Here is a 27219-nt window from a genome sequence, read left to right on the forward strand (position 1 = left end):
TATAATATTCTTTTGAGAATAAGGTGTATATGAATATACCATATTTAGAATATACCATTATCTGTGTTTAATGGAAATTTCAGTTACTAATTTGAGCCTGTGTCAAACTCAGTATTACCATGAACATGATTGTTCTTTAGTGACTATATATATATATATTCAAACCTGAAACATATATATTTTAATCAAGCATATTATATATATATATATATATATATATATATATATATACCTTTCTCTATTAGGCTGGTAAGATTTGAAATGAAAATCCTGAGTTATAGGGTGTGCATATGTTTCAATTTAGTGAATAATGCCAAGTGGCTTTGCAAAGTGTGTATAATTTAAAATCCCATTAAGCAATGTGTAAGAATTCCTGCTGCAGCACATCCTCACAACACTTAGTTCTTATTTTTTACCTTTCTGATAAGGATATATTGGGATCACTTTTTAAAAAAAAATTGCATTTCTCTCAATTAGTGATAAATTGGTTGGTTTTTTGGAACTCATTAGACATTTAGGTATCCTAAATTTCTGTTTTAGATTCCTACCCATTTCTCAATTGAGTTATATTTTAAATTGATTTTTAAGAGCAGTGTTCTTAAATACTCGTAGGTATCTGGGTATCTGACTTTGTCAGTTATCAGTGCTGCAAATATCTTCTTCCCACTTTTCACTGTTGGTGTCTTCTCATCAACAGAAATTTTTACTTTTAATGAGCACAATGATTCAATCTGTTTATTCTTAATTGGTTAAGAAATGTTTTCATGCCTGTGGTATTGAAGGCTCTCTTCAATACTTTTTGCATTTAGATTAGAACCAAACACTTTGTTTGTGGTATGAGGTAGGCATTGTTCTGGCTAGTCCAGCATTTACCTTTTTAGATATTTTTTCATTCTTCATGCTTTTTCCTGCCTTAAGAAATAGACTTGTTAAGGTTCACCATGATAATCTTCGTACTAGATTCATGAGTATTGCTGTTGTCAGTTCTCTAAAAAGTGTCTTTAGGATTATTACCTTAATACCTTTCTGCTTTTGTTGTTTCATTTTTCCATGCCATCATTGTAAGAATGCCAAACCTGACATTTATATATATTTTAGCCAAGCATTTATATATTAATATATATGAATTTATATATTAATATATATGAATTTATATATATATAAATTTATATGTATTTTGTAGTGAAAAATGATTTTCTACAGATGAAATGTAAGAAAATTCTGTATGTTCCATCAGAGAACTTGAATGAAGTATTTGATATATCAGTTGGAAAAATCTTTAACTACTACAAATTTTAAAAAATTCTTTGATTGTTAATCTTAGTGTCAGAGATACTCCTTAACTCAAGGAGTCATCTAGTAATTCATTATGCATTTGTTATTTATGCTACTATAATTTGAGCATTCTACATTTACACTTGGGTTAATTATGGATTATATGTCAACATTTTGTAGAAAAAACAAATAGAAAACATAAAGTGTATTTTCTTCTTTCTTTATTCTTTTTAATTAAATTCAATCTAATGTAAGTGCTTCCGTTTATACACTGCAGGCAAAGCCAATCTACCACTCCCATCAATTGATACTTTTTATTTTTTGGTAGATGTTTTTTCTGTTCATTGTTGAGAGAAGGAGATAGCTCACAGCTTTTTTTTGTTCATTTTTATAAATTGAAAAAATAAATTGAATTGGAACATTCACACTGATCCAGAACCATCATTAACTTTTTAATGGTAACTTTATAAATTCCACATAGACATTTCTCACATTACTCTTTTCTCTATAGAGAATATAAAATCACCATCCATTGCATGTCAGCTATAACCAGTATAGGATATTCTAGCTATCGTATGTGAAACTGTGACTTAGATCTGGTGGGCCAAAGGAGGTTTTAGGATCTCTTTTGCTAGATAAAATAATGATTACAGTAGCATTTTTCTTCAGATGCTATTTTGAACGCATTTGAAACTATTTGCAGATAGAAATAGAACTATTTTGAATACTAATCTCAATGTGAAATATAGAATCCATAGAATACACAAAAGTATTGATGATATAACATTCAGTAATCAGGATGCTATGAATTTTACATTAAAATTCAGTTATAGTAAAAAATAGAGTTGTTATAGCTAGAAAAAAATATTTTCAGAGGCAGCAGATACCCTTGGTGAAATGAACAGTTCTACATAGAAAGAAAATCCAGGAAGTACACAAACTAGACACCAGGATACTTAGCATATTAAATTTAATCAGAGCTTACACACAATAGAACATAAAACAGCAGTTACCAGAATAATTATCATCAGAAACACATGAAAATAGAAAATGGATTAAAGTCGTACTCTGACAGTAGACTTGTTGGAAACAGACTTCGAATCAGATCTGTGTCAACTGGTGCTGCCTTCTCTTGACACCACATCAATTTGAGTCAATAGTTTGGATAAATTCAAGCTGCAGACATGTTGATTAATGAACTAAATCTCTAGTGAGACTGCTTACTTCATAAAGCCACAATTTGACTATTTATTGGTATTTTTTGTGAGTATTTAACTGTGAAAGCACATTTCTCCTGACAGAAATATGAAAGTACTTTGTGGAACAGTCTTATGACTGCCTAAAATAAGAATCATTGACTCGTCATGTGTGGTTTTTATTCAGTGGTAAATGTGCATTTTTACATCAGAGACTAAAATTTTAGAGATTAATCTTGGTGACAAATTTCAGGGGAATCTTCATGGGCAACTGTATTTATAAAGGCAAAAATAGGTTATTTTTAATTGAGTATACTGACTGGCCTAAATATAGACCTTCTCCTTTTCAATCATAATTACAAAAACTGTACATTACAAACAGTATAGAAACAAGCAGAAAAGAATGTGCCACACATTCTGGATAATTATCTATAATTATGCGGTAAAATTTACAGATATAAAAGAAAATACAGCCTACTCCTTTATAGTGCACAGTTAATTTTTTAGATACAATGTATCACTAGCAAGTATTGGTGGCCTCAACTCTAGTTGTCCCCAGCAGAGAGAATAAGGGCCAGATCTGTTCGGTACAGCTTCCCTCCATCCGACAAAGCCATTATGCTCTTCTTGTATGTTGGAATATTATTAATATCCAGATCCTGCATAGAACATAGACGGCAATGTAATCCAGTTAAATATGGAGGCTAATTAACCACTGTTAACTAATAAGATGTGGGGTACAAACTGCTTCTTATATCAATCCATTAAGAAAAGAATTGGATTAAATTCTTAAACAAGCCAATTTAAGAGTCAAAATCTACTTCTACTCCTTGATAAATTTTTGAAGCATATTTCCCAAGTAGGTGTGGGGTTGCAGAAACATGGTAAATAAGAAATAATAGTAACTAAATTACCTGTTTATTCTTCTCACACAGATCTTTCAGTAAAGCATCCAGTTCATTTTCATCTATGTATCCATTGCCATCCTGGAGGAAGAAAAATCATTAGTATGTGACCAACTCCATCTATGGTAGTAGTGAATGAAATGAAACAGAAGTACTGTAGTGGAAAGCTCAGAAAATCTCTTGTGCAATTGGCAGATGTCCTCACCTGCTATAGCAGAGTCTCAACATTTTAGCTGCTCCAAAGTTGCAAAATAGGTGAGGCAACACTCTACACCTTACATCTGTAAGATACCTTGAGCTTTTCAAAGTACTTGCACATTTATGGTTTCACTCTATTAACAATATTATCTCCAGTTACCGTAAGTAGACTTAAATGTATTGCTCTGCCAAGTGAGAAGGCTGAGGCCTGATAAGCTATGAGGGGGGCTCATGTCACACAAAGAGGTAGCAGTTGTATTAGAGCCCAAATCCAGGAGTAATTGGAAGAAGAAGCCCACAACATGATTGAGTGACATCAGTGATTTTCCTACACACACGATTTGCTATGTGGGATGCTTCTCCAGGATATCTTATCCTACGTTATCTTCACATTGCAAGACAGTATTATCTCTCGTTTACAAAAGAAGAAATTGAGGCTCAGATTTTGGTCCCTTGTTCAAACTTCATGGCAGGGTAAATCATGGGACAGCATATGATGCAAGATGTGTATGATGTGAATATACCAAGGTAAAATTTCCACAGAAAAATGAATTGGTCATATAGTTTTAATGGCCCATGTTTCTTTTTAAAATTTATTTTATTAGTACAGGTTTGCAGGACATAATGTTTATATTCCTTGTGTGAAATTGGTATATATATATATATATTATATATATATAAAACAACCCTTAATTCCTTTGTCATTGCCATGTGTATTATAATAGGAACTTTGAGATTTTATTTTCTGTAGGCATTTTTAAAAATTTTAAGGAACAAATTGTAAATGAGAACAAACATTTAAGATATTCGAATAGAAACAGAAGAAACAAAATTGTCCCTGTTTTTTTTTTTTTTTTTTTTTTTTTTTTAAGTGGGGATCAAACTCACGACCTTGTGCTTTTCAGGCAGGTACTTATATCACTGAGCTAAATCCCCAGCTGCAGGTGATAGCTTTACATATAAAAAATCTAAAGACTCAGAGTAGGTAAGTTTAGTAGAGTTACTAAATATGAAAATCAATATCCAAAATTAGTTATATGTTTATATACTAACAGTAAGTTACCTAAAATGGATTAGAAATGTCACTGACAATAGTATAGAAAGGAGTAAAACATGAAAAACAACCGAGAGAATATTTGCAAACTATGTATCAGATAAAGTGCTGCTTTCCATATATATAAGGATTATAATACTTAACTATGTGAAGAACTCCTACAACTCAATAGCCAAAAGACCTTAGTAATCTTTTTGAAATATAGGCTAAAGACTTGGCTAGAAATTTCTTCAACAAGCTGTCAAGATGGCTAACTGCTATATGGAAAGAGTTTTATGTCACTGATCATCTGTGAAATGCAAATTGAAACCACGATGAGAAGCACCTTGCACCTCTTCGGATGGCCACTGACATATAAGGAAAAGAAAACCAGCATAGGATTATGAAAACATGAAGAATGAGAACCCTCGTATACTAGGTGAGAATTCAAATGGTGCATCTACCATGAAAAACAGAATGCAGACATCTCAATATTAGGAATAGAACTACCATGTGATTCAGCAATTCCAATTCTGGGTATTTATCCAAAAGGTCAGGATGTCAAAGAGATATAGTAACACTGCATTATCATTGCTGTATTATTCACAACAGCAATGGTGTGGAAATCACCTAAATGTTTGCTGATGAATAAATGAATAAAGTAATTCTATCTATGTATCTATCTATTATCTGTCTGTCTACTTACCTATCTATCATCTATCTAGATTTATGTGTGTGTAATAGAATATTATTTAGCCTTAAAAAAGAAAGAAATCTTGAAGTAGTTGAAAAATAAGTGAACCTTGAGGACACTCTGCTCAATGAAATGTCAGTCACAGAAGGGTTAATACTACATGGTACCATTTATATGATGCATGTAAACTAGTCAAACTCATAGAAACAGAGAGTGAATTGATTATTGTCAGGGTTCATGAAAGGGAAATAGAGAGCTCCTAGTCAGTGGCAATAAATTTTCAATTATGCAAGGTCAAAAAATTTTAAAGATCTGCCATGCATCATTGTCTAGTAAAGAATACTGTATCTTACACCCAAAAAATTCAGAAGGTAGATCTTATGCTGTTTTTATCACAATAAACATAAAAGAAGAAAAAAGAACATACTTATACCTGATCATATAACTCAAAAGCCTTATTGAATTCTTTCCCACACATTTTAACTCCCTAGAAAAAAAGAGAAAAAATTAAACTACTACTACTTCATTTCAGTTTATTTCTCTACACAAATCTCTCACATTCCAACTTTTCAAAGTACATATTATTTGCTATGGAAAAAGTCAAGTACCTGAAATTTAAGAAGAAAATTCTCTTGCACTGGTAATAACCTTTTAAGAGAAAAACATGTTAATAGATTTGGTTTTTGAATGAGGACCAGCTTACTGTAATCTTAGCATAGTTCCTAAACTCACCTGGCCATCTCAGTCAGTTCCAGCTTCCCATCATTGTTTGAGTCAAAGAGTTTCAACTAAAAGACAGAACTTGGGTTATTTTGGTTTCCAAACATAAAAACAGAGTATTAGCTGTTGCAGAATGATTTAGTGAATGCAGGCAAACATTCAAAATCAAGCAACTTAACTTATCAAGTGCTTATATATGTAGTGAAAGTTTAGAAACTAACATAGTTTAAAACTTTTAAAGCATACTTCCAATTTTGTAATGTATCAATTGTCAGAGTTTATTGGACCAATAAGGAGCAGTGAAATGGAGTAATAGTAACCTTAACTAAGGCTTCTAGAACATTTTAACTTATTTTTCTTGGAAGTTATTTTGAATGTGTATTGATATGTGGGAGGGATGATGCAGGCATGATATGGCCTCCTGAACTTCTCCAGATGATGGTCTGAAAATAAATATGTACCTCTTTAGAGCACTAAATAGACAAACAAAAGCAATAGGCAGATAACATGAATAAGTCCTTAGAGAACAACATTTTTAGTAATTTTGATTTGTTTTATCTTTCCTTGGGCATGAGATACTCAGTAAAGCTCTCAGCTCTCCAACATAGTTATGTCTCCTACTCTGAGACATGAACAATTGTAAAGATGTTTGCATTCATATTTGTGAAGAATTCACACTTTGAAAAAGTATCAATTTATTGCTATATGATATAGAAGTAGTATATATGAAATACATTAAAATATATGAAATGTGTATACTAAACATGTGAAAAGTAGCATTTTTTTTTCTTAGAAGAAAGTAATATGCTGAAGTTACAATGAATAAAGGTTTAGTGAGGTCTTTTTAAGGAAGAAAGGACATTCTGTCACTTGAGACGTTCTAAGAATTCTTGTAGGAAGCAGGGTTTTTTTTGGTGTCCTATAATGACACAGCCTTTTATGACCCATTGACCATATATTCAAATATTGTGACAATGTCTGCCGAGACACTGGACAACTAGATGACATAGTTTAATGGCCATATGAAAATATTTCCCCATCTATATATTAAAATTTTAATTAGTTCTTGATTAATTTGCTTCCTGGGTTTGAACTGGTTTATGGCATTTAATCAGATGTGCCAGGGCAATTCAACAGGGGGAAATTCCCATCTGAGTAGTTTTTGAAAGGCTGCTTCAAATTTCTACCAGGAAAAGAGGCCTAACTCTAAATAGATAAACCTTAAGATCAAAACAGAAACAAAAATTGATGAATATAGGTTACTGTCCAATTCTAAAAAAGAAGAAAAAATAAACCGACCAAACAAAAAGTAGGTTTAGAATTTAGTTCTGCCTATTGTGACAAATAGCAAGAAAGTCTCATATTTATTTGCTAATGCTATAGAAATATAATGAGGAATTAAAGAAGAATCTGAAAAAATCTTTTTGATTGTTTTAAAAGTAAGATTAGCCCCACTTTACAATAAATATCACTGTTTGGTGAATAAATTAGTGTTTTTGTTTTCCCGAAGCAGGGCAAGAGGCTGAAAGTAAATGTCAGCTACATTAAATATAATTGAACCTTGTTAAAATTGTTTCTCAAGGTAACTAAAAGTCTGACTTCCTCAGCAGACTAATGTAACATAGCTACTTTTATAACAGACAGCTGTATTTTATAGGTATTTTAAGTCAGAATAGGAATTCACATTACTTTCATATTGGTTAGATTATGTATAAATCTATGTCACTCCTGAAGTTAAAATGAGTAAACTTTACCCATTTAGAACAAAGTAACATCATAAACATTGGTTTATTTTGTCTAGAACTTCATTAATTTAGTTGTTTATTTGTTCTTGAAACATTAGGAGCCTGTGTCAGGCATTTTCCTGACTCTACAATCTGTATTCTATGCTCGATCTTGGTTATGCTATTTGCCAAAGTTTCAGGGACAGGGTGCACTTGGATTTCCCTACCCATTGTACTAATATAATACTCCAAAGTAATATAAAAGAGAACCATTTTAAATTGCTTAATGACTAAAGTAGCTAGAAGTTCTTTAAACTCCAAAAAAGTTTATGACACTCTGTGATAAAAATTTAGATTTTTATATAAATAATTGGACACATGAAAAAATATCACATGGTTTTGCTGATATGAGAAACAAAAAGTATAAATACAGACCAAAATGCATAATAGATATTGGGAAATAGGAAGAAAATGTTCAAATGAGAAAGGAAAAGGGGTGGGAGTAGGAAAGAAAGGACAAGAAAAAATAGAAGGATAAAATAGAAACAAAGCTTTTGTAAATAAAGAAGGGGAGTTGAAGGGAGAAGAAGGAGAAATTCAAAAAAGAAGCAAGATAAACTGTGTGCAGGTACAAATTCCATATGATGAATGTTACCAGTATATATCTAAAACCTACTAATAAAATTAAAGTATTAAAAATACACAAATGAGTTCAAGGTAATATAATTCATAATTTGCATGTAGTAGATAATATATTCATAAGACATATAACTTGATATAATTACATGAACAGTGCAAGACAACAGGTCATCTTTTGAGAGGTAAAAATCATGTAGCTTAACAAGAAAGAAAATGTTCATTAATTGAGCCTCAAAACCAGTGGCTGAAGAACTCAGCCTTGCAAGATGTGAGCATTCCTGAGTATCCTAAATTTCAAATGAAATGATAGCTATATGCCCACATGGTTTATTTCATCCTGTGTACAGTAGCCTTGAGAATTAGCAAGAAATTTGTCTTTCATGAGCTCTCAGCCATTGTCTTTTCAAGATCATTCTTACCATTAGGTCTGTATACTCTGCCAACTTTGTGTCATCAACAGTCTTGTTTGCTTTTTCTAGCAGGTCCTTTAGAAAGTTCTATTAAGACAAAAACACTCAGATAAATTACAGCAATGGTGAACAGTCTGCTTCCATTTCAGATGCCTTGAAAAGGGACATACCAGAAATGCTCTTTGCTAGGATAGAACAATGTCCTTTCCACAGAGGACCTTAAAAATGAGACTAAACCATTCTGTTCTTGTGATTTTCCTGTAAAGAAACTGCTTTTGACTTGTGCATGTTTTTTATTGAGACACATTCTATGGTAGTCTGAGCTATAAAGCTTTTAAAATTCAATTAAAGAAGGATCTGGACTTTATGCTGTATAGGAACCTGAATTTAAACTAAATGGATACTTTTCTACCAAATGCTATTTTCACAAGTATTCATGACTCATCTATAAGAAAAGGGCCATTCCCTAAACCTTTGCACTGTGTGATGGAACTCTAATTTTACATATCTTTTCTACCCCCCTCGGCTGTATTTTCATATCAGTTTATAGGCAGTATAAAGCTGTTTCTCCAGAGGGCCAGTTGGTTAGCATCTAGCTGTGGGGTAATACAAAGAATCCCTGGTTAAATGCTTCAGCTGACTGTACAAATTCAAGCAGTTGTCTATAGATGATCACATTTAAACCTTGAAGGATGTGCGAGTCACACTGAAATAGAGAGTAACATGGGAAGGGTGAAAAATGATGACTATTAACTTGACAGCTGGAGCTAAGGAGTGAGTGTATCAATTTTTTAAAATAGAGAAATGAATCAAGTAAAAGCTTTTCAAAGCTTACCATATAAATTCCGTATACGTACTTAAGCATAAGTCTGTCATTTTGTCCAGTGCTGTTTCTTTACAACTGTTTTATTTTTTCAGAAAATGAATTAATGCACTTATGGAAGCTATGCAGTTATTATCAAAGAACTGGGTTTCTTTGGTTCAGCAGTATTATCTCTTCCCCAAAAGTGCCAATTCTGCTGGACAGATTTGATTTCACTCTTCTTAAGGAAGAGACTGTTTCTTTGATTTGACAGATTTATTTTCACTTCAAACGTCTGCTTCAAATGGGAAAGTGAGGTATGGAAAATTCAGAGTTATCTGGTGGGGGTGAATTTTAGTTTTGAGCCTTCTGAGGCTTTTGTCAGAGATTAATTGGGTTAAAAAGCCTCATCAGAGACTAAAATGGTGGTCACAAAAATAGCCTGGGAGAAACCTCGAGACACTGAGATTCAAAGTCATGTCTGAGAGCAAGAGATGTTGTACTCTATTATGAATCTTAAAATTAGCTTTCTTGAAAGATCTATTAAAAAAGAATGCCAAATTATCTTCAAAAATTCCCCAGAGAGGAGGACTTCTATTTAGAATCTCTTTCTGAGAATAAAATTTAGAACAAAGAAGGAGACTTTTAGAATGTTTCGAGGTCAGTGTCAGAAATGAGCAAAGGGTTTCTTTCTGAACCGAGAGGATTTTTAAAAGATGTTTTTGGCTTAAAGAATAAAAACACAATAGCTCCATTGTCAGCAGACAGGCTATAATTGCAAAGCTGCACGTCCATAAAAGACGTGGTTGCCAGTAACTTCCCACTAAAAGTGTTTATACTTTCTATAGGCTGCAGTTGACTATGGTTCGGCAATATTGTAGTTGTGCGAGTGTCCCAGTTCCATTCCTTAACACGTGTGTTCTTTAAACTGTGTTCAACCACGATTAGGAAAACAGTTCAATACTCATCTTCTCCCATAGAGCCAGTAGCAGAAGTAACTTTCAATGAACAAAATTTGAAGTACATGGTGCTGTTGGAGAAAGCAATAATATGATGGGTCCAAACTCAGGTGCTTTTTCTAAGTACCTGTGTGGTCTTGAAAAATGATCCAGTTGCTCTGAATTTGAATCATTTTGTATATTGGAAATGATACTAGCTGCCTTGAAAGGTTTTTTGGTGAGAATTAAATGTTAAATTTCAAGCGCATAGTAATGTGTCTGTTACATAATAGGTACATATTCGGCTGCTCAATCAATATTAGCCACTTTCCTTTTAATTATCAGAACATATGTGGTCTTTTAGACTGAGATTTGAGGAAATGAGATGAAAGATACATTTCTAAAAGCCTGGTAAACGGAATTCATGGATAATATCATATAGAAGATTTTTCCAGTGCAATATCTCAATTGGATTTCACAATGTATCAGAGAAGAAGACACCATCACTCCTGCTTTGAAAGCATTGCATAGATTGATGCAGACATTTGCCCTGAGGTAACTTTGATTTTAGATTTGTTCATCTTAATATCTCACTTTATCACTACCACCTGAGTACAGAATGAGATATGAATTTATAAAGTCATTTCCAAAGTTTCAGTTTATTAAAACTTTAAATATTTTTTGGATTTTTATAAATATTATTGCTATTCAGAAGCTGTTGGTTGTAAGGAATGCCTATAGGCTTTGGAGATGGACAAATCTGAATTTAAACTTTGCAGCCTTGAGTCTCATTTCTATGTGGCCTTTGGTGGCTCATTTAGCCTTTTGTCTTCAAGTAATAATAACTTTATTGAACTCAAGGAAAAGTTAAATAATAAAATGTATGTAAATTAGCTGGAATATAATAGGTGTCCCATAGTTTGTCTGCCTTTTGGAAAAGAAGTTTATTACATACATTAGTTTATAAAATCAAATTTCAGTGGAAAAGTATGACTTATTTAGCCAGTGCATAATTCTATCTATCACCTACCTATTTGTTTTACAACAAATTATGTACTTCACAAATGCTAATTTCTCACCTTGCTGAACAGAATTATAAGAAGGAACTTAAAGTTTTTGTCTTGATCTGGTATTTCATTAATGATGTGAAAGAGTGGGAGAAAATGTGCCATTGCGCCACACTCGTTTCTTTTGTGGAAAAAATTTTAAAATACTGTGAAGCCCTGAGCAGTTCATAGTTGCATTGAAAAGGAAAACATCTTATTGTAAGTTGTTATTTGCTTACCTTAAGTTCTTCCGTTTCTATGAAGCCACTGTGATCAGTATCATATTTTCTCCATGTCTGTAAAAAATATAGGATAAGAAAAACCGAATTTAAAAAAGCTAGCCGTACTGATTTCTGCAGTGTTTCCTAAAGGGACAGATTTCTTCTACCTTCATGAATTCTTCACAGGACTTCAGTTGCTGGCATCGGAAGAGCAGCAGGAAATTTTCTTCTGTGGGTAATACATGAGCCAACTGGAAGAGATATAAAAGGAGAGAACGAAACTGTGGGGTTGAAAACAGGTCTCTGCCATCAGCTGCTGCTTAGCTTTGCTCCAACGAATGGAGCAGTTTTATTGCTCAGAAAAGTAGGAGAGAAAAAGACACCAGTTGACATTCCCTTCTCTGGGTATTTTGCTCTGCAGGGGTACCACGGTGTCTTTTGATGCTCTTGGACCCCCGAGTGCTTTGCTCTGTGTTCGATGGGATGAGGCAACAGGACCAATTTTGTCTACTGCACATACAAGCAGCTTCTTCTAGGTAGCTCAAACACTTCTTGCATCCTGTGCCTGAGAGGTCTTGTTCCTTTCAGGGTGTACAGAATGGTACACCGAAGGGCCACAAATTTTATGTGAAACAAAATTGAGAAACACGAATGTAGAGAAAAGGAAAGAGAAAATGCATTCCCAGTTCAGAGACAAAGCCTACTGTGGGATGCAAGGGAACATAAACCAAAGAAAACTGCAAATAAGTAAAAACAGAGTCAAAAGGACAATTCTTGATGAACAGTGGGAAACTAAACAGTAATCACAAAGTTAGTGCTCAAATTGTTGTTTTCTGCTAAAAAGACATGCATTGCTGGAATCCAGGGCTTGGATTAATTTTCGATCTTCACTGTGTGCCTTTATGACATTTCCCCTTAGCACTCATTTCATAACTTTGATACTTTTTTTGGAAGAGAAAAGAGCTTCAGATACCATTTTAAGACTAATATAATCTATCTATTGCATGCAGAGGAGGAGGGAGTTGGATTGATGGCCTCACAGCAGACGTGAGTTCTATTTCTGGCTCAGTTGCTAATGAACTGTGGGCCCCAGCAACTCCCTCAGCCATTTCTGGACCTCAATATCCTTATTGCTAAAATAAGGAGTTGAAGGCAAAATCGATGTCTCTTAAATGGCCTGGGTTCAAATCACCTTCTGTTGGAATCACAGTATCTTCACTGTTTAAAAAATGAGCCTATACTTGCTGTAATTCACTTTCCAGAAACTGAGGAATTCCCTGAAATACAGATATGGACCCTCATCCCTAGAATTCAGACCAAGAACTTACAGTGTAGATTAACTTTAGGTTCATTATAAATGTTCAAATTTTCACAAGATTATAGGAAAGGGTGATATACCTTTTCTTTCTTTCTAAATTTCATCCTTTTAGTTCTATTAAAAAACCTAGCACTTAATTTTAAAACTATCATTTTACCTTATGTGCAAGCAATTTCATTTTCCATATACCTATGTGATATATTATTTATCTTGTTTTGAGATTTTCAAATAACATCTTAAATTAAGACTTTTGATTATAGGATTTACAGATGGGGATAAGAATAAGGGAAAGGGTCATATATATTTTTTGGGATGTTTAGTACGATCCAGTCAGAAAACATCTTGTTTTCAAGTAAAGACTAGTAGTGTGAGTAGAAGATAATATAACCAAAAAATAGGAGATTATTATCATTAATTTAAAAAATATAATCAGCTTTTCATTTATAAACCCTCATATTAACACTGTATGTGTGTGTGTGTGTGTGTGTGTGTGTGTGTGTGTGTGTGTGTGTGAGAGAGAGAGAGAGAGAGAGAGAGAGAGAGAGAGACAGAGAGAGAGACAGAGAGAGAGAGAGAAAAAGAGAGAGAGAGAGATATCTAGGTCTCTTCTTAAATTCAAGGCTCTTTTGTGATCTTTGATTTCTTTGAATTCTTGAATTATACAATTCTACACCTCAGAAACAATTTAATTCAAAACCTGAATTTTTGATTCAATGTTCAAAGATTCAATGATTTAACGTGGTGATTGGTTGACTTTGAAAATCACTTTAATTTGATAATTATTAATAAATTAAGTAAGCAACAAGCTTCTTGAAGGTACAAATCAACTGGTTGTTTCTTCAGCCTTGGAATGCAAACAATACATCTGCTGGTGACTTATATGTATGACACAATAGTCCGGACATGGGCTATGTTTCTACTCACTGAAAACATCATTTCCTTAAAAAGTCCCCTTCTCTCCTTGTAAGTGGGCTGCTAAAGGAAAGTAGATGTAAATGTTTTTTATTATTACTGTAGCCCGATATAACTCAAGCCCAAAAGTAGGTCTTCACCAAAGCTAAGGAGAAGAGGTGATAGAGGGTGAAGGGGGAGTTTTGGGCTGAACATGTCTGCAAGGAAGAAGCAATCATACCCCTGAAGTATTGTGCAGGCTTCACTAGGATGTAATAATACTTTCCTCAAAGTGTTGTAAAAAAACTTCTTTTAAGACTTCTGAAAGGTATGGAGGGAAGAAGGAATAATACAGTAAATAAAGGGATCAAAAGGTGAAGAGAATGAAAAGTTATATGTCTCAAAGAGGGAGGAAGTAAATGAGAGGCAGACATTTTGAAGAACAAATTGATCAGTGGAGCTGAAAGTTGGTGCTGAATGTCTGGCTATGTTATTTAGGGTTGTGGTGAATGTATGTGTTCACTAGAAAAACAGAAATAGTCAATACCAACTCTCCCTTCCTTTATTTACTTAGTGGTATAAAGAATTCACTCTAGGGCCTTGTAACTTCAAGCTCTACCACTGAGCTACGTTCCAAGAATTATTTACTTTTTATTTTGAAGCAGAGTCTCAACAAGTTGCCAAAGCTGGCCTTAAACTTTTAGTCCTTCTGACAACCTCTCAATAAGGTGGGTTTCTTTAGTTATTGGTATGCAGCTTTTTAAGTTTTGGTAGACTTCTCCCAAGCCAGTGGTGGTGAATTTTTTGTAGACCAAGTACTCATATTGCAATCCAGAATCTACTTATTTATCACTAAGTGCCAGCACTGCAATTAAACCTGAATATCCAATGTTGGCTTCTGGGGTGACTTGGCTTGCATGCAAGAGCATGTTTGCATGCCCATTGCGGCCCACATGCCATAGGTTTGCCACCACTGTCCCAGGCCATCTATTTCAATCTGCATCCTCTGATTATTCTTTCTGATTAATCACCCAGTAAAAGTAAGTGCCTGAAGTAAAAGTTTGTGGATTGGTGGATAACTTCTCTTCATTAAAAATCCTCCTTATCATGACTGAACATAATGAGAGTGAATACTTTGCTGTCATCACTATAATTTTCTATATTATATGAATTTATATAATTAATACATTTCCTTGAACAAAAAGATTATTTTTTTCTTAAAAAATTATACTTGCCCAAATCTTCCAAATATATAAAATAGAAAAATATAATCAAATAACCAGTGAAGATTAAATATAAAATTAAGAAAATTTAATCATTATTTCATAAATCAAAGTTTATATAATTGTCACAGAGTCATGGGGTCTCTAGAATGTCAAATATGTCAAATTGATTTTCATGTCTAGTATAAAATGCACTTATACTTTTACCTATGCTATTTTGGTATTACTTTTAATTATTAAAAATATCGATTATATCTATATGCAATATATTCATTGTTTCAGTTTTATTTTGTTATATTCAACACATACACTATCCTATTAGAAACATTAGAAATGAATATTGTAAAATATTATTATAAGAATGCTAGCCACTAAAGGAAACCAATAAACCTGTTTGAGTAGGATGTAGCTGTAATGAACATAAAATAAATCCTATCTTAAGGTGTATTTCACTGTGTGGTGTTCTCGTTTTGTCTTTTATTACTACTGTCAATGCATATCAATCAATATTCAAATTTTCAATCTGAGTATAGTTAAGTCTCTAGCTGTATACCTAAGGGTATGTCTCCAACATGCTAAAGGTCCTTTATAGAGGACATTAAGTAGAGCTAGTTTATTTTCACTTACAGCTATCCAGACAAATGCCAAGTCCTATTGTTCCAAATTGTTTGGTGACTTCTTAATCCTTGAATTGCCTACCTGCACTTTTACGAACTCCCAAAATTTTATGGGTTTCAAGAGAGTAGAAAATATCAAGGAGGTGAATGGAAAGCACATAGCTGTGGCCACAAACAGAATCCCTTAGATCTTCCCTTGTGAGAATTGGTTGCTTGCTGTTAGGAATGAAGAGGCAAATTTTCTTTCTATTTGCTTATCTCCTTGAGGATAAAGCCTACATTTTACTTATTTATTTACCCAGCAACTGAATAAATTTCTGTGCATATTTTATTCATGCAATGAATGAAGAAATTGACTATCTAGAGTCATAAAATGTACATAAGTGGCAACAAGGCTTCACTGTATATAATTCTTACTGGGCTGTGGGTAAGCGTTGGAGTGCACATTGTGATATACTACCCAGAGCTCACTTCAGATTCTGAGAACGTTGCCGAGGGCTCAGTTGTCAGGACCTTTTGAGGAATTGCATGGGTTGAAGACATCTGTGTTTCCAGGGAGGCTGCAGCCTGTGACTAAACTACACTGCAATAGAGAGGTCCACTCTTCTCACTGAAAACCAGGGAAATCTCTGAAAAGTCAGCCAGCTTCAGAGCTCATTGTAGGTCAGCTGGGTCACAGGTTAGCACTGTCCTCTGCCTATATCCTGTTCTCTTCCCTCTCTTCCAGAGGAAGTGATTCTAATAATCCTCCTAAGCACCATGCTGCCACACAGATCAGGCTCCCAGGAAACTGCACCTTGACAGAGTTTCTCCCTCTATGTCTCTTATTTTCATAACACATAATGTGGAGCTCTTACCTTATTTGAAGTTGAGTGAAATTCCTAACTGTGCCTCAGGTGACTACTAATTGCTAGGCCAGTATATTGGGGGCCAGTGATTGGCAGCCACTACCAGGGAGACAGATGATTTAAACAAAAAAATTGTTTTTAAACTGATATAAAGTAGGAGAGAGATACAGTGATAAAGCTGAGAACGAGGTGTGAGAAGAGTAAGACATAAAGGGCAGGGAGAAATATTTTAAGTACATACATTTGAAGTGTAATTCCTAACTTTTAACCACAGTCATGGTGTATGTTTGCCTTCTTGAGAACCTATAAGCCAATCATTCACTTTTTTCCATTGGGGAACTAGAGAAACATTTTTCCTAGCTGATGAGTCTTGAGTCCAGGGAATTTGGAAGGCAAATAATCTTCTCATAAATTTAAAGCTATTTGAATTTAATTATTTAAATTTGACTATGTAAGATGTGGGAAGACAAGGCTTGGCACATAGAATAGTATACATTTTCCAGTAAGCTATTTTTATATTTAATAATAACAACAAAACATTTATTTGAGTTTTTATAGTATGCCAGGAATTTGTTTGCCAAGGATTATCTCATTTGATGTCAATACTCATAAAAATCATTTGAAGTTGATAATGGTTGCCTTTGTTTACAGCCAAGGAAATAGAATTTCAGAGAACATAAATAGCCTTCTCTCACTTACCTTGTAGCTTGAGCTAGAGGTAACGTTAAAAATCAGACAATCTGACTTTCCTGAATTTTGAAATCTTTGACCTTTATCTTTATCGTTCTCCATTAAAATCTTCAACCAAAAACATTTCCCTAATAAATAGTTGAAAGCTCTATGCAAAGAAAATTTTAAAATGGGATTATATTGTCAGTGATTTTCTTAAATTCTAAGGTGGACAAATGAAAAATTACATCCACCCTGGCTAACCTCATATGCTCAAGTTCCACTGTGGAAGAAAAAAAGAGACATCTAGAGAAGTGGCTGCTTCCCTGGGAGGATTGTTACAGTTTTAGGATTAAAATAGCTTTTGAATCTATTTTTTCAGTGGATGCACTGACCTGGACAGATAGAAACACTCAGAGTAGAGAGGATCGTAGGTTCCCACACATTGCCCAAGGGATCCAGGAAAAGCTTATAAATTGACATCCAGCTAAAGAGATATCTGAACTGCACATAAGCCCTAGAGAAGAAAATTCTATTCTCTGGTAAATCATTTAATCTTCCTGTTTAATTATTTTAATTGAACTTCTTTACAATAGAGCTGTTAGTCTACGTGAATTTAGAACATTTTTGACTGCCATGGTATTTGTTAAATTATCTCAGAATTTCAGTGCTCCTGTTTTGAGTTCAGATTAATAGTCTTGTTATTACTGAACTTTGCTTGTTATTACTGAATTTTGTATGAATTTTTAAGTCTAAAGGCATGGAATTACTAAGCTCAGAAGAAATCATATCTGCACATTACTTTCCTTTTTGTATGTGTCTAGATAACAAATGAATATTATTGGAAAAACGTCAGTCATTTAATTACATTAGAATTTTAAAAAATTAATCATTACATTTTCAGGTCTTTTAAATCAATGTAGCCAGTTGCATAAGGGAAGCATACTACTGCATGGACATTAGTTTGCTTTGATTAGATTTCAAATGTATAACTATCATGTAGGCACAGCAAATCACAGTACAGGCAAATCTAACTTACTTTCTCTTTGAACCCTAACATTATGTGGTGCTTAATGTGAGGAGGGAGATAATAATTTTTGGAAAGCTTTGAGTTTTGGGTTCCCTTATTTCTGGCTAGAATTTGTGTCCTGATATGTAAGATTTCTAAGCAAGTAATATTGTACATCACATTGGATTAAAAAATGAACTTCATTTAATATAATAGTTTCTAGTGATACCAAAGGGCACATTCAGGCACCCTCTACATCCCGCTTCTTCATTTCTTCATGTTACTGTAACTTGCAATTTCTTTTTCCCATGGGTTTTTCAGGTCTTTTTTCTTAACTCCTACTTAACCACACTAGGTCGAATCACTTGCATATGAACTACAGTGGCAATCTTGTCCATGTTCTGTCGTTCTCCAGTTCTCTCAGTGGATGTGTGCAACCTGGGTCCTTTCCTCTTACATTTTTACTAGTAATCTGGTATATATACATATATAACTATATGTATATATATTCTGAAATCAGAATCAAATCTACGTTTGCATACAGGTTATGTCACTCCTTTCTGCTGGGATCTCAAACATATTATTCAACCTTTCTGGATCTCAGTCTCCTTATCCATAAAGTGAGGAATTTTGGCTAGTTCTTCTTAAGGGTTCCATTTAGCAAAAAGTTCCATGTCCCACAACATTAAAACCTTTAGTCAATTCTTAACCCGTCTCAATTCTCTGTCTTTAAACTCTTTCTGCTTGAACTAATCTGCAGTGCTTTCCAAATCATGTTTTAAATTCTTTGCCTAAAGAACGTCTCCATATAGAAGGTCCCTGGCTTAGGGTTGTTCAAATTAAGATTTTTTTGACTTTATGTTGATGTGAAAGTAGTACACATTAAATGGAAATTGTACCTTGAAGTTTGAGTTTTGGTCTTTTCCTGGGCTAGTAATATACAGTAGGATGATATTCTCTTGTGACACTGGGCAGTGACAGTGATCCACGGCTCCCCAAGAGCCATGCAGTCACCAGAGGTCTACAGAGGACTGTGCTACTGAACAATGGTGTTCGGTAGGTCAGGTGCACTAACGCGTATTCTATTTATAATGCTTGTTAATTTAAAATGGGTTTATCAAGGTGTAACTCCATTGTGAATGTGGAAGCATTTGCAGTCTTTGTGACCCTAGTTAACCCGGCTAACTTTAAAACTTTCCCATAACTAACCAAATATCTGAAACTTTAAACATCTTTCCTTTTAATAGAGAAAATGTGTAGATTTTCTAATTGTTTATAAAAGTAGGCAAATTAATTTAGGGGACCACGTTTTTGTCCTAACAGTGATAGTTTTGTTTTTTATTCTTTGATCTTGAGAGAAATTCTGCTGAAACTTACAGTTCCTCAATTATAGGATAGACCTTCATTTTATAGTTAGACTTACTTTATTTTTTTGTTGTGAGAATCAAAAGAGATAACTTATTTGAAAAAACTTTATGAATAATATCATGTCACACACATGTAAACTCTTATTCTTTTTTCTATAAAAGTTCCTCAGTTTTTCATTTCAGCCAACATTACCTTCTTTATCCTCTTTTGTTAGCTATATTTATTTTTCCTCACACAGAAAATCTTCCCTGTAACAGCTTATCTCCAGCATATCAAACTTGTGATGAAATAAACATCTTTTATTAAGCCTCCACCACGTCATCTGCTGAGTTGACATCTAGCTTCTCACTCATGTTAAACTTCAAAAAAGTCATACAAAATTAAACTATATCATACATAGTAAAACCTAAATTCAAATGTGTTCGTCCACTTTGTCCGTTTAAAAAGTGTAAAAAGCATGCAATATGATCTGTGCTTTTTTACTACATAACCTACTATCACTGAAGAAATGAACCAAAATAAGTAGCTGGACCTGCAGAAGTCCTTCAGGGGTTAGCTATGTTAAACACAGGATAGCAGTCTCTTTCCTACTGGAACTGAAAGTATAAATTGTGAAGCAGCCAATCTAGAATTTCACTGATGTCTGATTTGCAAGCTGTTTTGAATAATTGGATTTACCTTACATCATTTATGTTCATTTTAATGACTTTATTATTCTGAATGATTCAATATGTCTATTAATTGGCTTCTATCTCAATCTGTAAGTCCCATTACTATCATCTATTTATATAGTAATGAGTCACATATAGGCAAAGGGGAAAATGTATACTCCAGGGAAAAATTTTAATTACAAAGATAATAATAGTATGTCCTCCCTTAACTCTATTCATGGTAGCTGTTTAAAAATAAGTGTATTTCGCACCAATATCATAAGTGTCCTAATAATATCAATTATTTAAAACCAGGTTAGTTTTCTGAATCAAAGATATAAGTTGTTGAAAGCCAAAACTTTATATTTTAATATACTGAGATCATTATATGAAAAACACAATTATGCTTGTGATTTGGCACATTCTAAAGTAACACATTATTAATTTTTCTGGGCAAAACTTTCCATTATGTTTCTCTAATAGTTTGCAGAGATAAAGATAGAACCTGAAATACCACTAGAATTTGGAAAAGTAAGAATAAGAGAAGAAACAGCTCTTTTACAAATCTGAGACTTCATATTGGTTGCATAATCAAAATTTTGCTTCCTTCAATAATAAACAAAATAAACTATCCTCAATAGGAAAAGTCATTGTCAAAAAGTAAGATTTAACATCCACAGTTTTACTTTGCAGAGACTCAAAGGAAATATGCATCTATAGCAGATCATAAAGTATTCACTAGCTTTAGTTAAAGGAAGTCCTTGTGTTTTTACTAGGGGCACATGTCAATTTAAAATTGACTTTAGAATCAGCATGAAGAATTTAGCTAAGACATTTTAATAGGGGATGCAAATATTTAATTTTAAATTACAAAACAAAAGTCTATACTGAAAAACAATAATAATCACCAATGGACTGGATACTTGGGCAGTTTAATGAAGGGAAAGTAAATAGTATAATGTGATGGATATTCATCCAGAACTTGGTGACTTGTTTCTCTAACTGAACTGATGCCTGCAAACAGATACGTGACCAGATGTTGAACATTTCATTTCTCTGGGTCTCGGTTTTGTAATATGCTATTCAGGCTCTAAATCTGGTCAACTCTTAGCATCCCTTTCAATTCTATTATATATATGATGGAGTTCAGAAATATATATATATATGAATACAAGATGATTATCTGTATGAATCTTGCCTATTGTGTTTGAGTTGGGTACAACATCAAAAATGAATCTCATTTAGTAAATCAGAAAAGTGTATAGTACTTACCTCTACAATTCCTATCTTGCCATCTTCTCTCTGCCCATACTGATCCACAAAAGTTTTCATCTCAGGCGATAACTCCTAAAATTATACAAAAGCAGGTAAGAAGTTTGTAAGAAAAATACCCGGTTATACCTGTCATGATGTTAATAAATTACTGCAGAGAGAAGCCACAATTGAAAGCATTTAGAATTATGTGTGATGAGCTATTGTCATGAAATTAGTCAAAATGTAATATGTAGTATTTATTAGTTTCAAATGAAAGATTTGTGATCATGCTTAATATTTTGGAATGAACCACGATCATTTCCCATCTATTAGTTTTCAGATTATGAAAATATAGGAAGTTATTTGGTTTATTACCATTAGTGAATTTAAATATGACATCTGTTAATATACGTTAAACATCACTTTCTTCATTAAAGAATATATTATATTGTCACACTGTCCTGTCCTATAGCATTTTTCTTACTCCAACACAATGTTTATTCATGAAAATCAGTAAAATGTATTTTTGGTTTGGACAAGCAAAAATGTAAATACTGAAGAGTAATATACTTTTTAAACAAGAAATATTTCCAGCACAATATTTCCAGGCAATAGACCACTGATATGCCTGTGACTTTGCCTTCACCAGGTTCCCAGTGTGGCCTTGTTTCCACTTTTTCCAGGATTATATTTTCTTCCCCATGTATTTTAGTATAATAAACATGTTTAGGGGTGACTAAGTGAACACTATCTTCTCATTTGGCTTGCTTTTCTCAATATTATACTACTTTTATAATCTCCTTATATATTGACAGATTAGAGAGTTATGAACTATAAACCAGTCATCTGAAAACTGGTATTCAGGAAGTTTAAGTTTTTACTCTCGGGTCTCAAAGAGAGCCTATTTAAAATAGCCCTGTTGGATTAACTGAAACCTATTTAAAGTAGGTCAGCCCTCACTAATATCCTATTCTATGTCCTTGATAATGTAAATTAAGGTCTCAATTTTCATCATAACTAAAATTGATAATTATGTACCACATATTTGCTCAAGGGATAGGTAGGTTATTATAATTTAAAGCCTACTTTGAGGCTATTACTAATAGTAGTATTTATAAAATACTTTTGCAATCAATATAGATATCTCTAGTTGAAATAATGTGATAAATAGCAAAAAAATAATATAATTATGCCATAGTCTTGAATTCTGTGAACAGATTGCAATTTGCATTTATTAAATTTTGATACAGGAAAAATTGTTAGAAAACAAGTGTCAATTCCATGCCAACTGTGGGACTATAAGTCCTTTTATTTTTTATGCATATCTTAAAGTAAACCAAAAAAAGCAGTAAGTCTTAAATCTTCAAATTGTGTAATATGACTAGTTTAACAGACTTGATATTTATTTTTTGGAAATTTCCAGCTGACAGTAGGATCAAAATCTACTTTTTTAAGCAGTTGAACACATAGTTATCAAAGATTGATAAAAACCAATTCAAATTTAAAGATAAAACATTATGTTTAGTGTAAAGTGGTAGTGGTTTCAGAAGTTTATTGGGATGATGTAACTCACTGATGTTACATTCACTTGGTGAAATTTTTGAAATTTCACGTTACTAATGTTGCCATTGGTTTGGCATATAATACAACAAAACGTATTATACTATGCATATGATGTAACAAAATGTATTACACTATGGCAAGAAATGCAAAGAAGTCTGGTTTGTAAGATTAATCTTCATATTTTCAAAAAAGAGAATACATAAAAGTAGGCCAATTGTAATGTGCTGGGTAGCATTATGAAACATGTATCTGATACACAAATCTTTCAATCTAGATCTTGGCTTAGGTTTTTTGACTTAGATTTTTTAACTGTTCAAAGCCTATCCATATAACCCAGGAAATACTCAAGTATGAGAGTACTGAGTAACTCAGCACAATCGTATAGCCTGTGGGCAAGTTGAGTATAGAATTCTACTCTAGTAATTGGAAGTTCATATATTTGAAAATTGCAGGGTAGGCAGTAGAAGAAATAGTGAATCTCTAAACTCTTTAAAACTCTAATATGAACACACTGTTTTCAAAAAGATACAAATAGAAAAATGGGAGAGAAAAAAATCTGAAAAAATGTATAGAGCCCATAATATTTGAATCTCAAGATAAAAATACATTTAATAGTAAAATCACTTCTGGAAAAATTAGAATATAATCATTTGGTTGCTGAAAGCAACTTGCATAAGACTTCTAATCAGAATTTTAAGTATATATAATATATATAATTATCTTTGATGAGGAAAATAATTTCTTTGGTTTTATTAGCCAATGATCCATAGAACTATAGAGACAGTAATGCATAAATTTGTTCACACAGTGATGCGTAAAGGGAGGAAGATGGAGTGTATATAAGAGATTTTATTTGGTTTTATTCTGTTACACTTTTAGATTTATATTATATTAAGTCAGGCTAAAACAATCCCTAGAGTATAATTTGGTTTGAAATGAATTTGGTCAGTGATTTCTGCAACTGATAAGTTCTGTACTGCATTTTAATACAATCAGAGTCTGGAGTCCTCTGGGATTCTTTTGAATATGTTGTACAGAGATGTGTACTAGTAATCTTCAATGTATATAGAACAAAAATAAATTTGTAAAAAATGTATATTCTCAATACTAGCAGTGGTCATCTGCTGTATAATATACCTAGATGATAAGCATTTAATTCACGACATAAGAAGTCTTTCCTATCATAATCCAAAAAGTCAAAGACCTTTAATATTTAGCCCAAATCCAACATTTCCTTGTGAAAGACAGACTTACATAAACTCCAAAACACTGGTAAAACTCTTAACTCATTTTCCTTTACATGTGCATCACAAATGCTCGAAAACTGACATTTTATTTGCAATTTGACATCTTTTCTTAAATAAGAATTGTCATATGTTGAATCCCTAATGGCGTAAACCACAAAGAGCCATTTTTCAAAATATTGTCAATTGTTTTCCATCAGAATATTTCTTTTTATTTTTACAGTATATAGAATTCTTAAAATGTCTTGCTTTTCTAACTTCTGGGGTTTCTCCTACTACAGAAATGAAAGCCTTTCTCGCCAAATTCTAGCTCATTATTAGGTTACAAATTGGCCTACTATCGAAAGTGAGAAGGGTCAAGGTGGGCTGCGTTTTCATTTTCCTGACTACATCAGCACCATAGCAAAAATTAACAGTGGAATAAGAGGTTCACAATCTGCAGATCTGTTTCCTGACCACCAAGGGGCAGAAATGTATTTCTACCCCCTTACTTCTCATGGCAGTAAAAGAGAAGTTAAAAATTACCTAACCAAATCAAAGTGGCAGAAATGGTGATCTGCTAAGCGGTTTACCCATCCACGGTTTTCTGCTCTCTTTCCGGGGAAAGCAAGCACAAATGTATCTATCATCCATTATTTTATGTGATGTTTAAAACTCTGATTTAAGATGGTAAGGTTTAAAACAGAGAGAATGTAAATATAAATATTCTCTCTCTCTTCTCTCTCTCTTTTCTCTTTCTCTCTCTCTCTCTCTCTCTCTCTCTCTCTCTCTCTCTCTCTCTGCTTCTTTTCCTTCCCCCTTCCTTTCTTCCATCACCCTCTTTTTCCTTACTGTGCAACTTGGAAAGATGCAAAGTATTCCATCTCGGTTAATAAACGTTTACATTCCCTGCAAAAGCCCTTGGCCCCGCTGGCTCGTTATACAAACACATGCATGTTCATGTTTTAGGGCTGGAGGTCTCTCTCCCTCTTCACGGACTTGAACCTACCAATCCAGCCTTCTTTCGCGCCTGCAGGAGCTCCTGGATCAAGTTCTGCAGCTCCTTTCCTTCCAGGTAACCACTTCCTGCAAAGACAAAGAGGCAGCCAGGTGTCAGCTGGCTCCTGCCGAGTTTCTTCTTCGCTCCTTCCCAGGAGTGCTCCCCTCCTGGTACCCCAGAAGCTCCCTCCAGCTTCCACCTGGGTTAAGCCGCGAAGTAGAGCCACAGCAGCGCTACCCTCCCGGGGCGTCAAACTTTAGCAGCACCGGGGGCAAAAGAGCACGGTCACAGCCACAGAAACTATTGGGGAGCAGGGCTCCCCAATCCCTGTCTCTCGGTCTTACCATTGCCATTCCTAGAAAGACGCAAGTGTACTGTTCGCGGATTGCAAAAAAGCAATATAAACTTTCAGGTCGATGGTGAGACGGCCAGTCGGGGAGATGGGGTCAGACAGAGTAAGGGGCAGCACAGAACAGAATGGGGGGACAGTGGGGTGGGGGGTCCGGGAGAGGGCCAGAAGAGGGGAGGGAGAGAGGGGCGTCTCGAAACGGTTAAAGACAAGATAATCACCGTCGGAGTCGAAATGAAGCCAGATCTCAAAGAACTGTTTGGCGGTGATGAGGGCTGACTGCAGGTGGGATTCGGCCATCGTACAGCGAGGCGGCGTGTGCGCGGTGAGGGGCGCGCGTGGGTCGGTCGGTGCGGGGCGCCCGCCGGGGAGCAGGACGGAGAGCGGGGCGGCGCTGCCGGGCGCTGTCCTCGGTGCTGCCGGGCTCCTGCGAGGCTGAGTTCTCCGCACCCCGCACCCAGCGCTCCCATTTATCCAGGCGTCCCCCAGCCGGCCCCGCCTCCCCGGCCCGCCACGCTCCGCTCCCCGCCTCCCTTCTCACCCACCTTCTCCTCCTCCTCCTGCCTCCCTCCCAGCTCTCGGTTGTCTTCCCGGGAAAGCTCAGCCGGGCAGGAGTTGCGGAGTCTAGGAAGCAGCAGGTGGTGGGAGATCCCTTGCTCAGAAACTGGATGCTGAAAACAGGGGCTCATTTCCCCTCCCAAGTTCGGGGGGCTCTTATTCCAGAATAGCATAGCACTCAGCATCCTTCCAAAGGCTTTGGTTTTAGATGGACAGGTAAAGCTGACGAAGGGGAACCATGTAAATGGTCGTTACATTTGCATGTGATTTCCCCAAGGCTTTTAAACATTTGTTTGAACGGAATCAAGTAGAAGCTCGGAGAGTATTAATTTGAATGAATCGACTGGTGTCAACTATCACTGAATAATTTTGTGCTTGTGTCGACCATAATGTGAATGTTTTTAAAGAACTGTTCATATATTGTCAACACAATAAGGCAGAATTAGAGCTGTGTTTTTTTTTTAACTTGAAGGATTACAATGGGAAAGCAATAGAATTATAATATATTAAGATGCAAGGGAAGGAAGTGATCTTAGACACTTACTTCCTTGAGATTTAGAAAAAATAAACTAAAGCAAAGAGAAGGAAGGATCTGGTCATTATGTAAATTTAGAGACCCAGTCACAGCCTCATTCAATGGTCTTAGCATACACAACTCTCCTTATTTCTATCCATGATAGAAAACTTTGCACAAACTAGAAATCATTAGAGTTAGAAAAAAACAAACTAAGTCAATACATGTAATGACATGCAATTTTAAAAATATAAAATGTCTTTAATTGTTAAATGAAAACAATTTTGAGCACTTTTAATAAAAAAGGGAACTGAAATGCTTCTGCAACATTCAATACTGTAGCTTCAGCAGGTGCAACAGACCA

General features: G+C 34.4%; 1 protein-coding gene across 1 annotated transcript; it reads right to left on the minus strand.

Moving 5' to 3' along the window:
* Positions 1 to 1706: 1706 nt before the first annotated feature.
* On the minus strand, positions 1707 to 26243 carry Calb1 (calbindin 1). The gene is made up of 11 exons (XM_003479985.5): positions 26005 to 26243; positions 25444 to 25520; positions 21667 to 21741; positions 11969 to 12052; positions 11820 to 11876; positions 8804 to 8881; positions 6034 to 6089; positions 5910 to 5949; positions 5735 to 5788; positions 3386 to 3457; positions 1707 to 3130 (listed from the first exon to the last, which is right to left on the minus strand). The coding sequence occupies exons 1-11, from the start codon at positions 26081 to 26083 to the stop codon at positions 3017 to 3019; spliced, it is 786 nt and encodes a 261-aa protein (XP_003480033.1). The 5' UTR covers positions 26084 to 26243; the 3' UTR covers positions 1707 to 3016.
* Between the last annotated feature and the right edge of the window lie 976 nt (positions 26244 to 27219).

The sequence above is a fragment of the Cavia porcellus genome, unplaced genomic scaffold, assembly GCF_034190915.1.
Source record: "Cavia porcellus strain 051 isolate PalLab524CR breed Dunkin Hartley unplaced genomic scaffold, mCavPor4.1 scaffold_10, whole genome shotgun sequence".
Taxonomy (NCBI): Eukaryota; Metazoa; Chordata; class Mammalia; order Rodentia; family Caviidae; genus Cavia; species Cavia porcellus.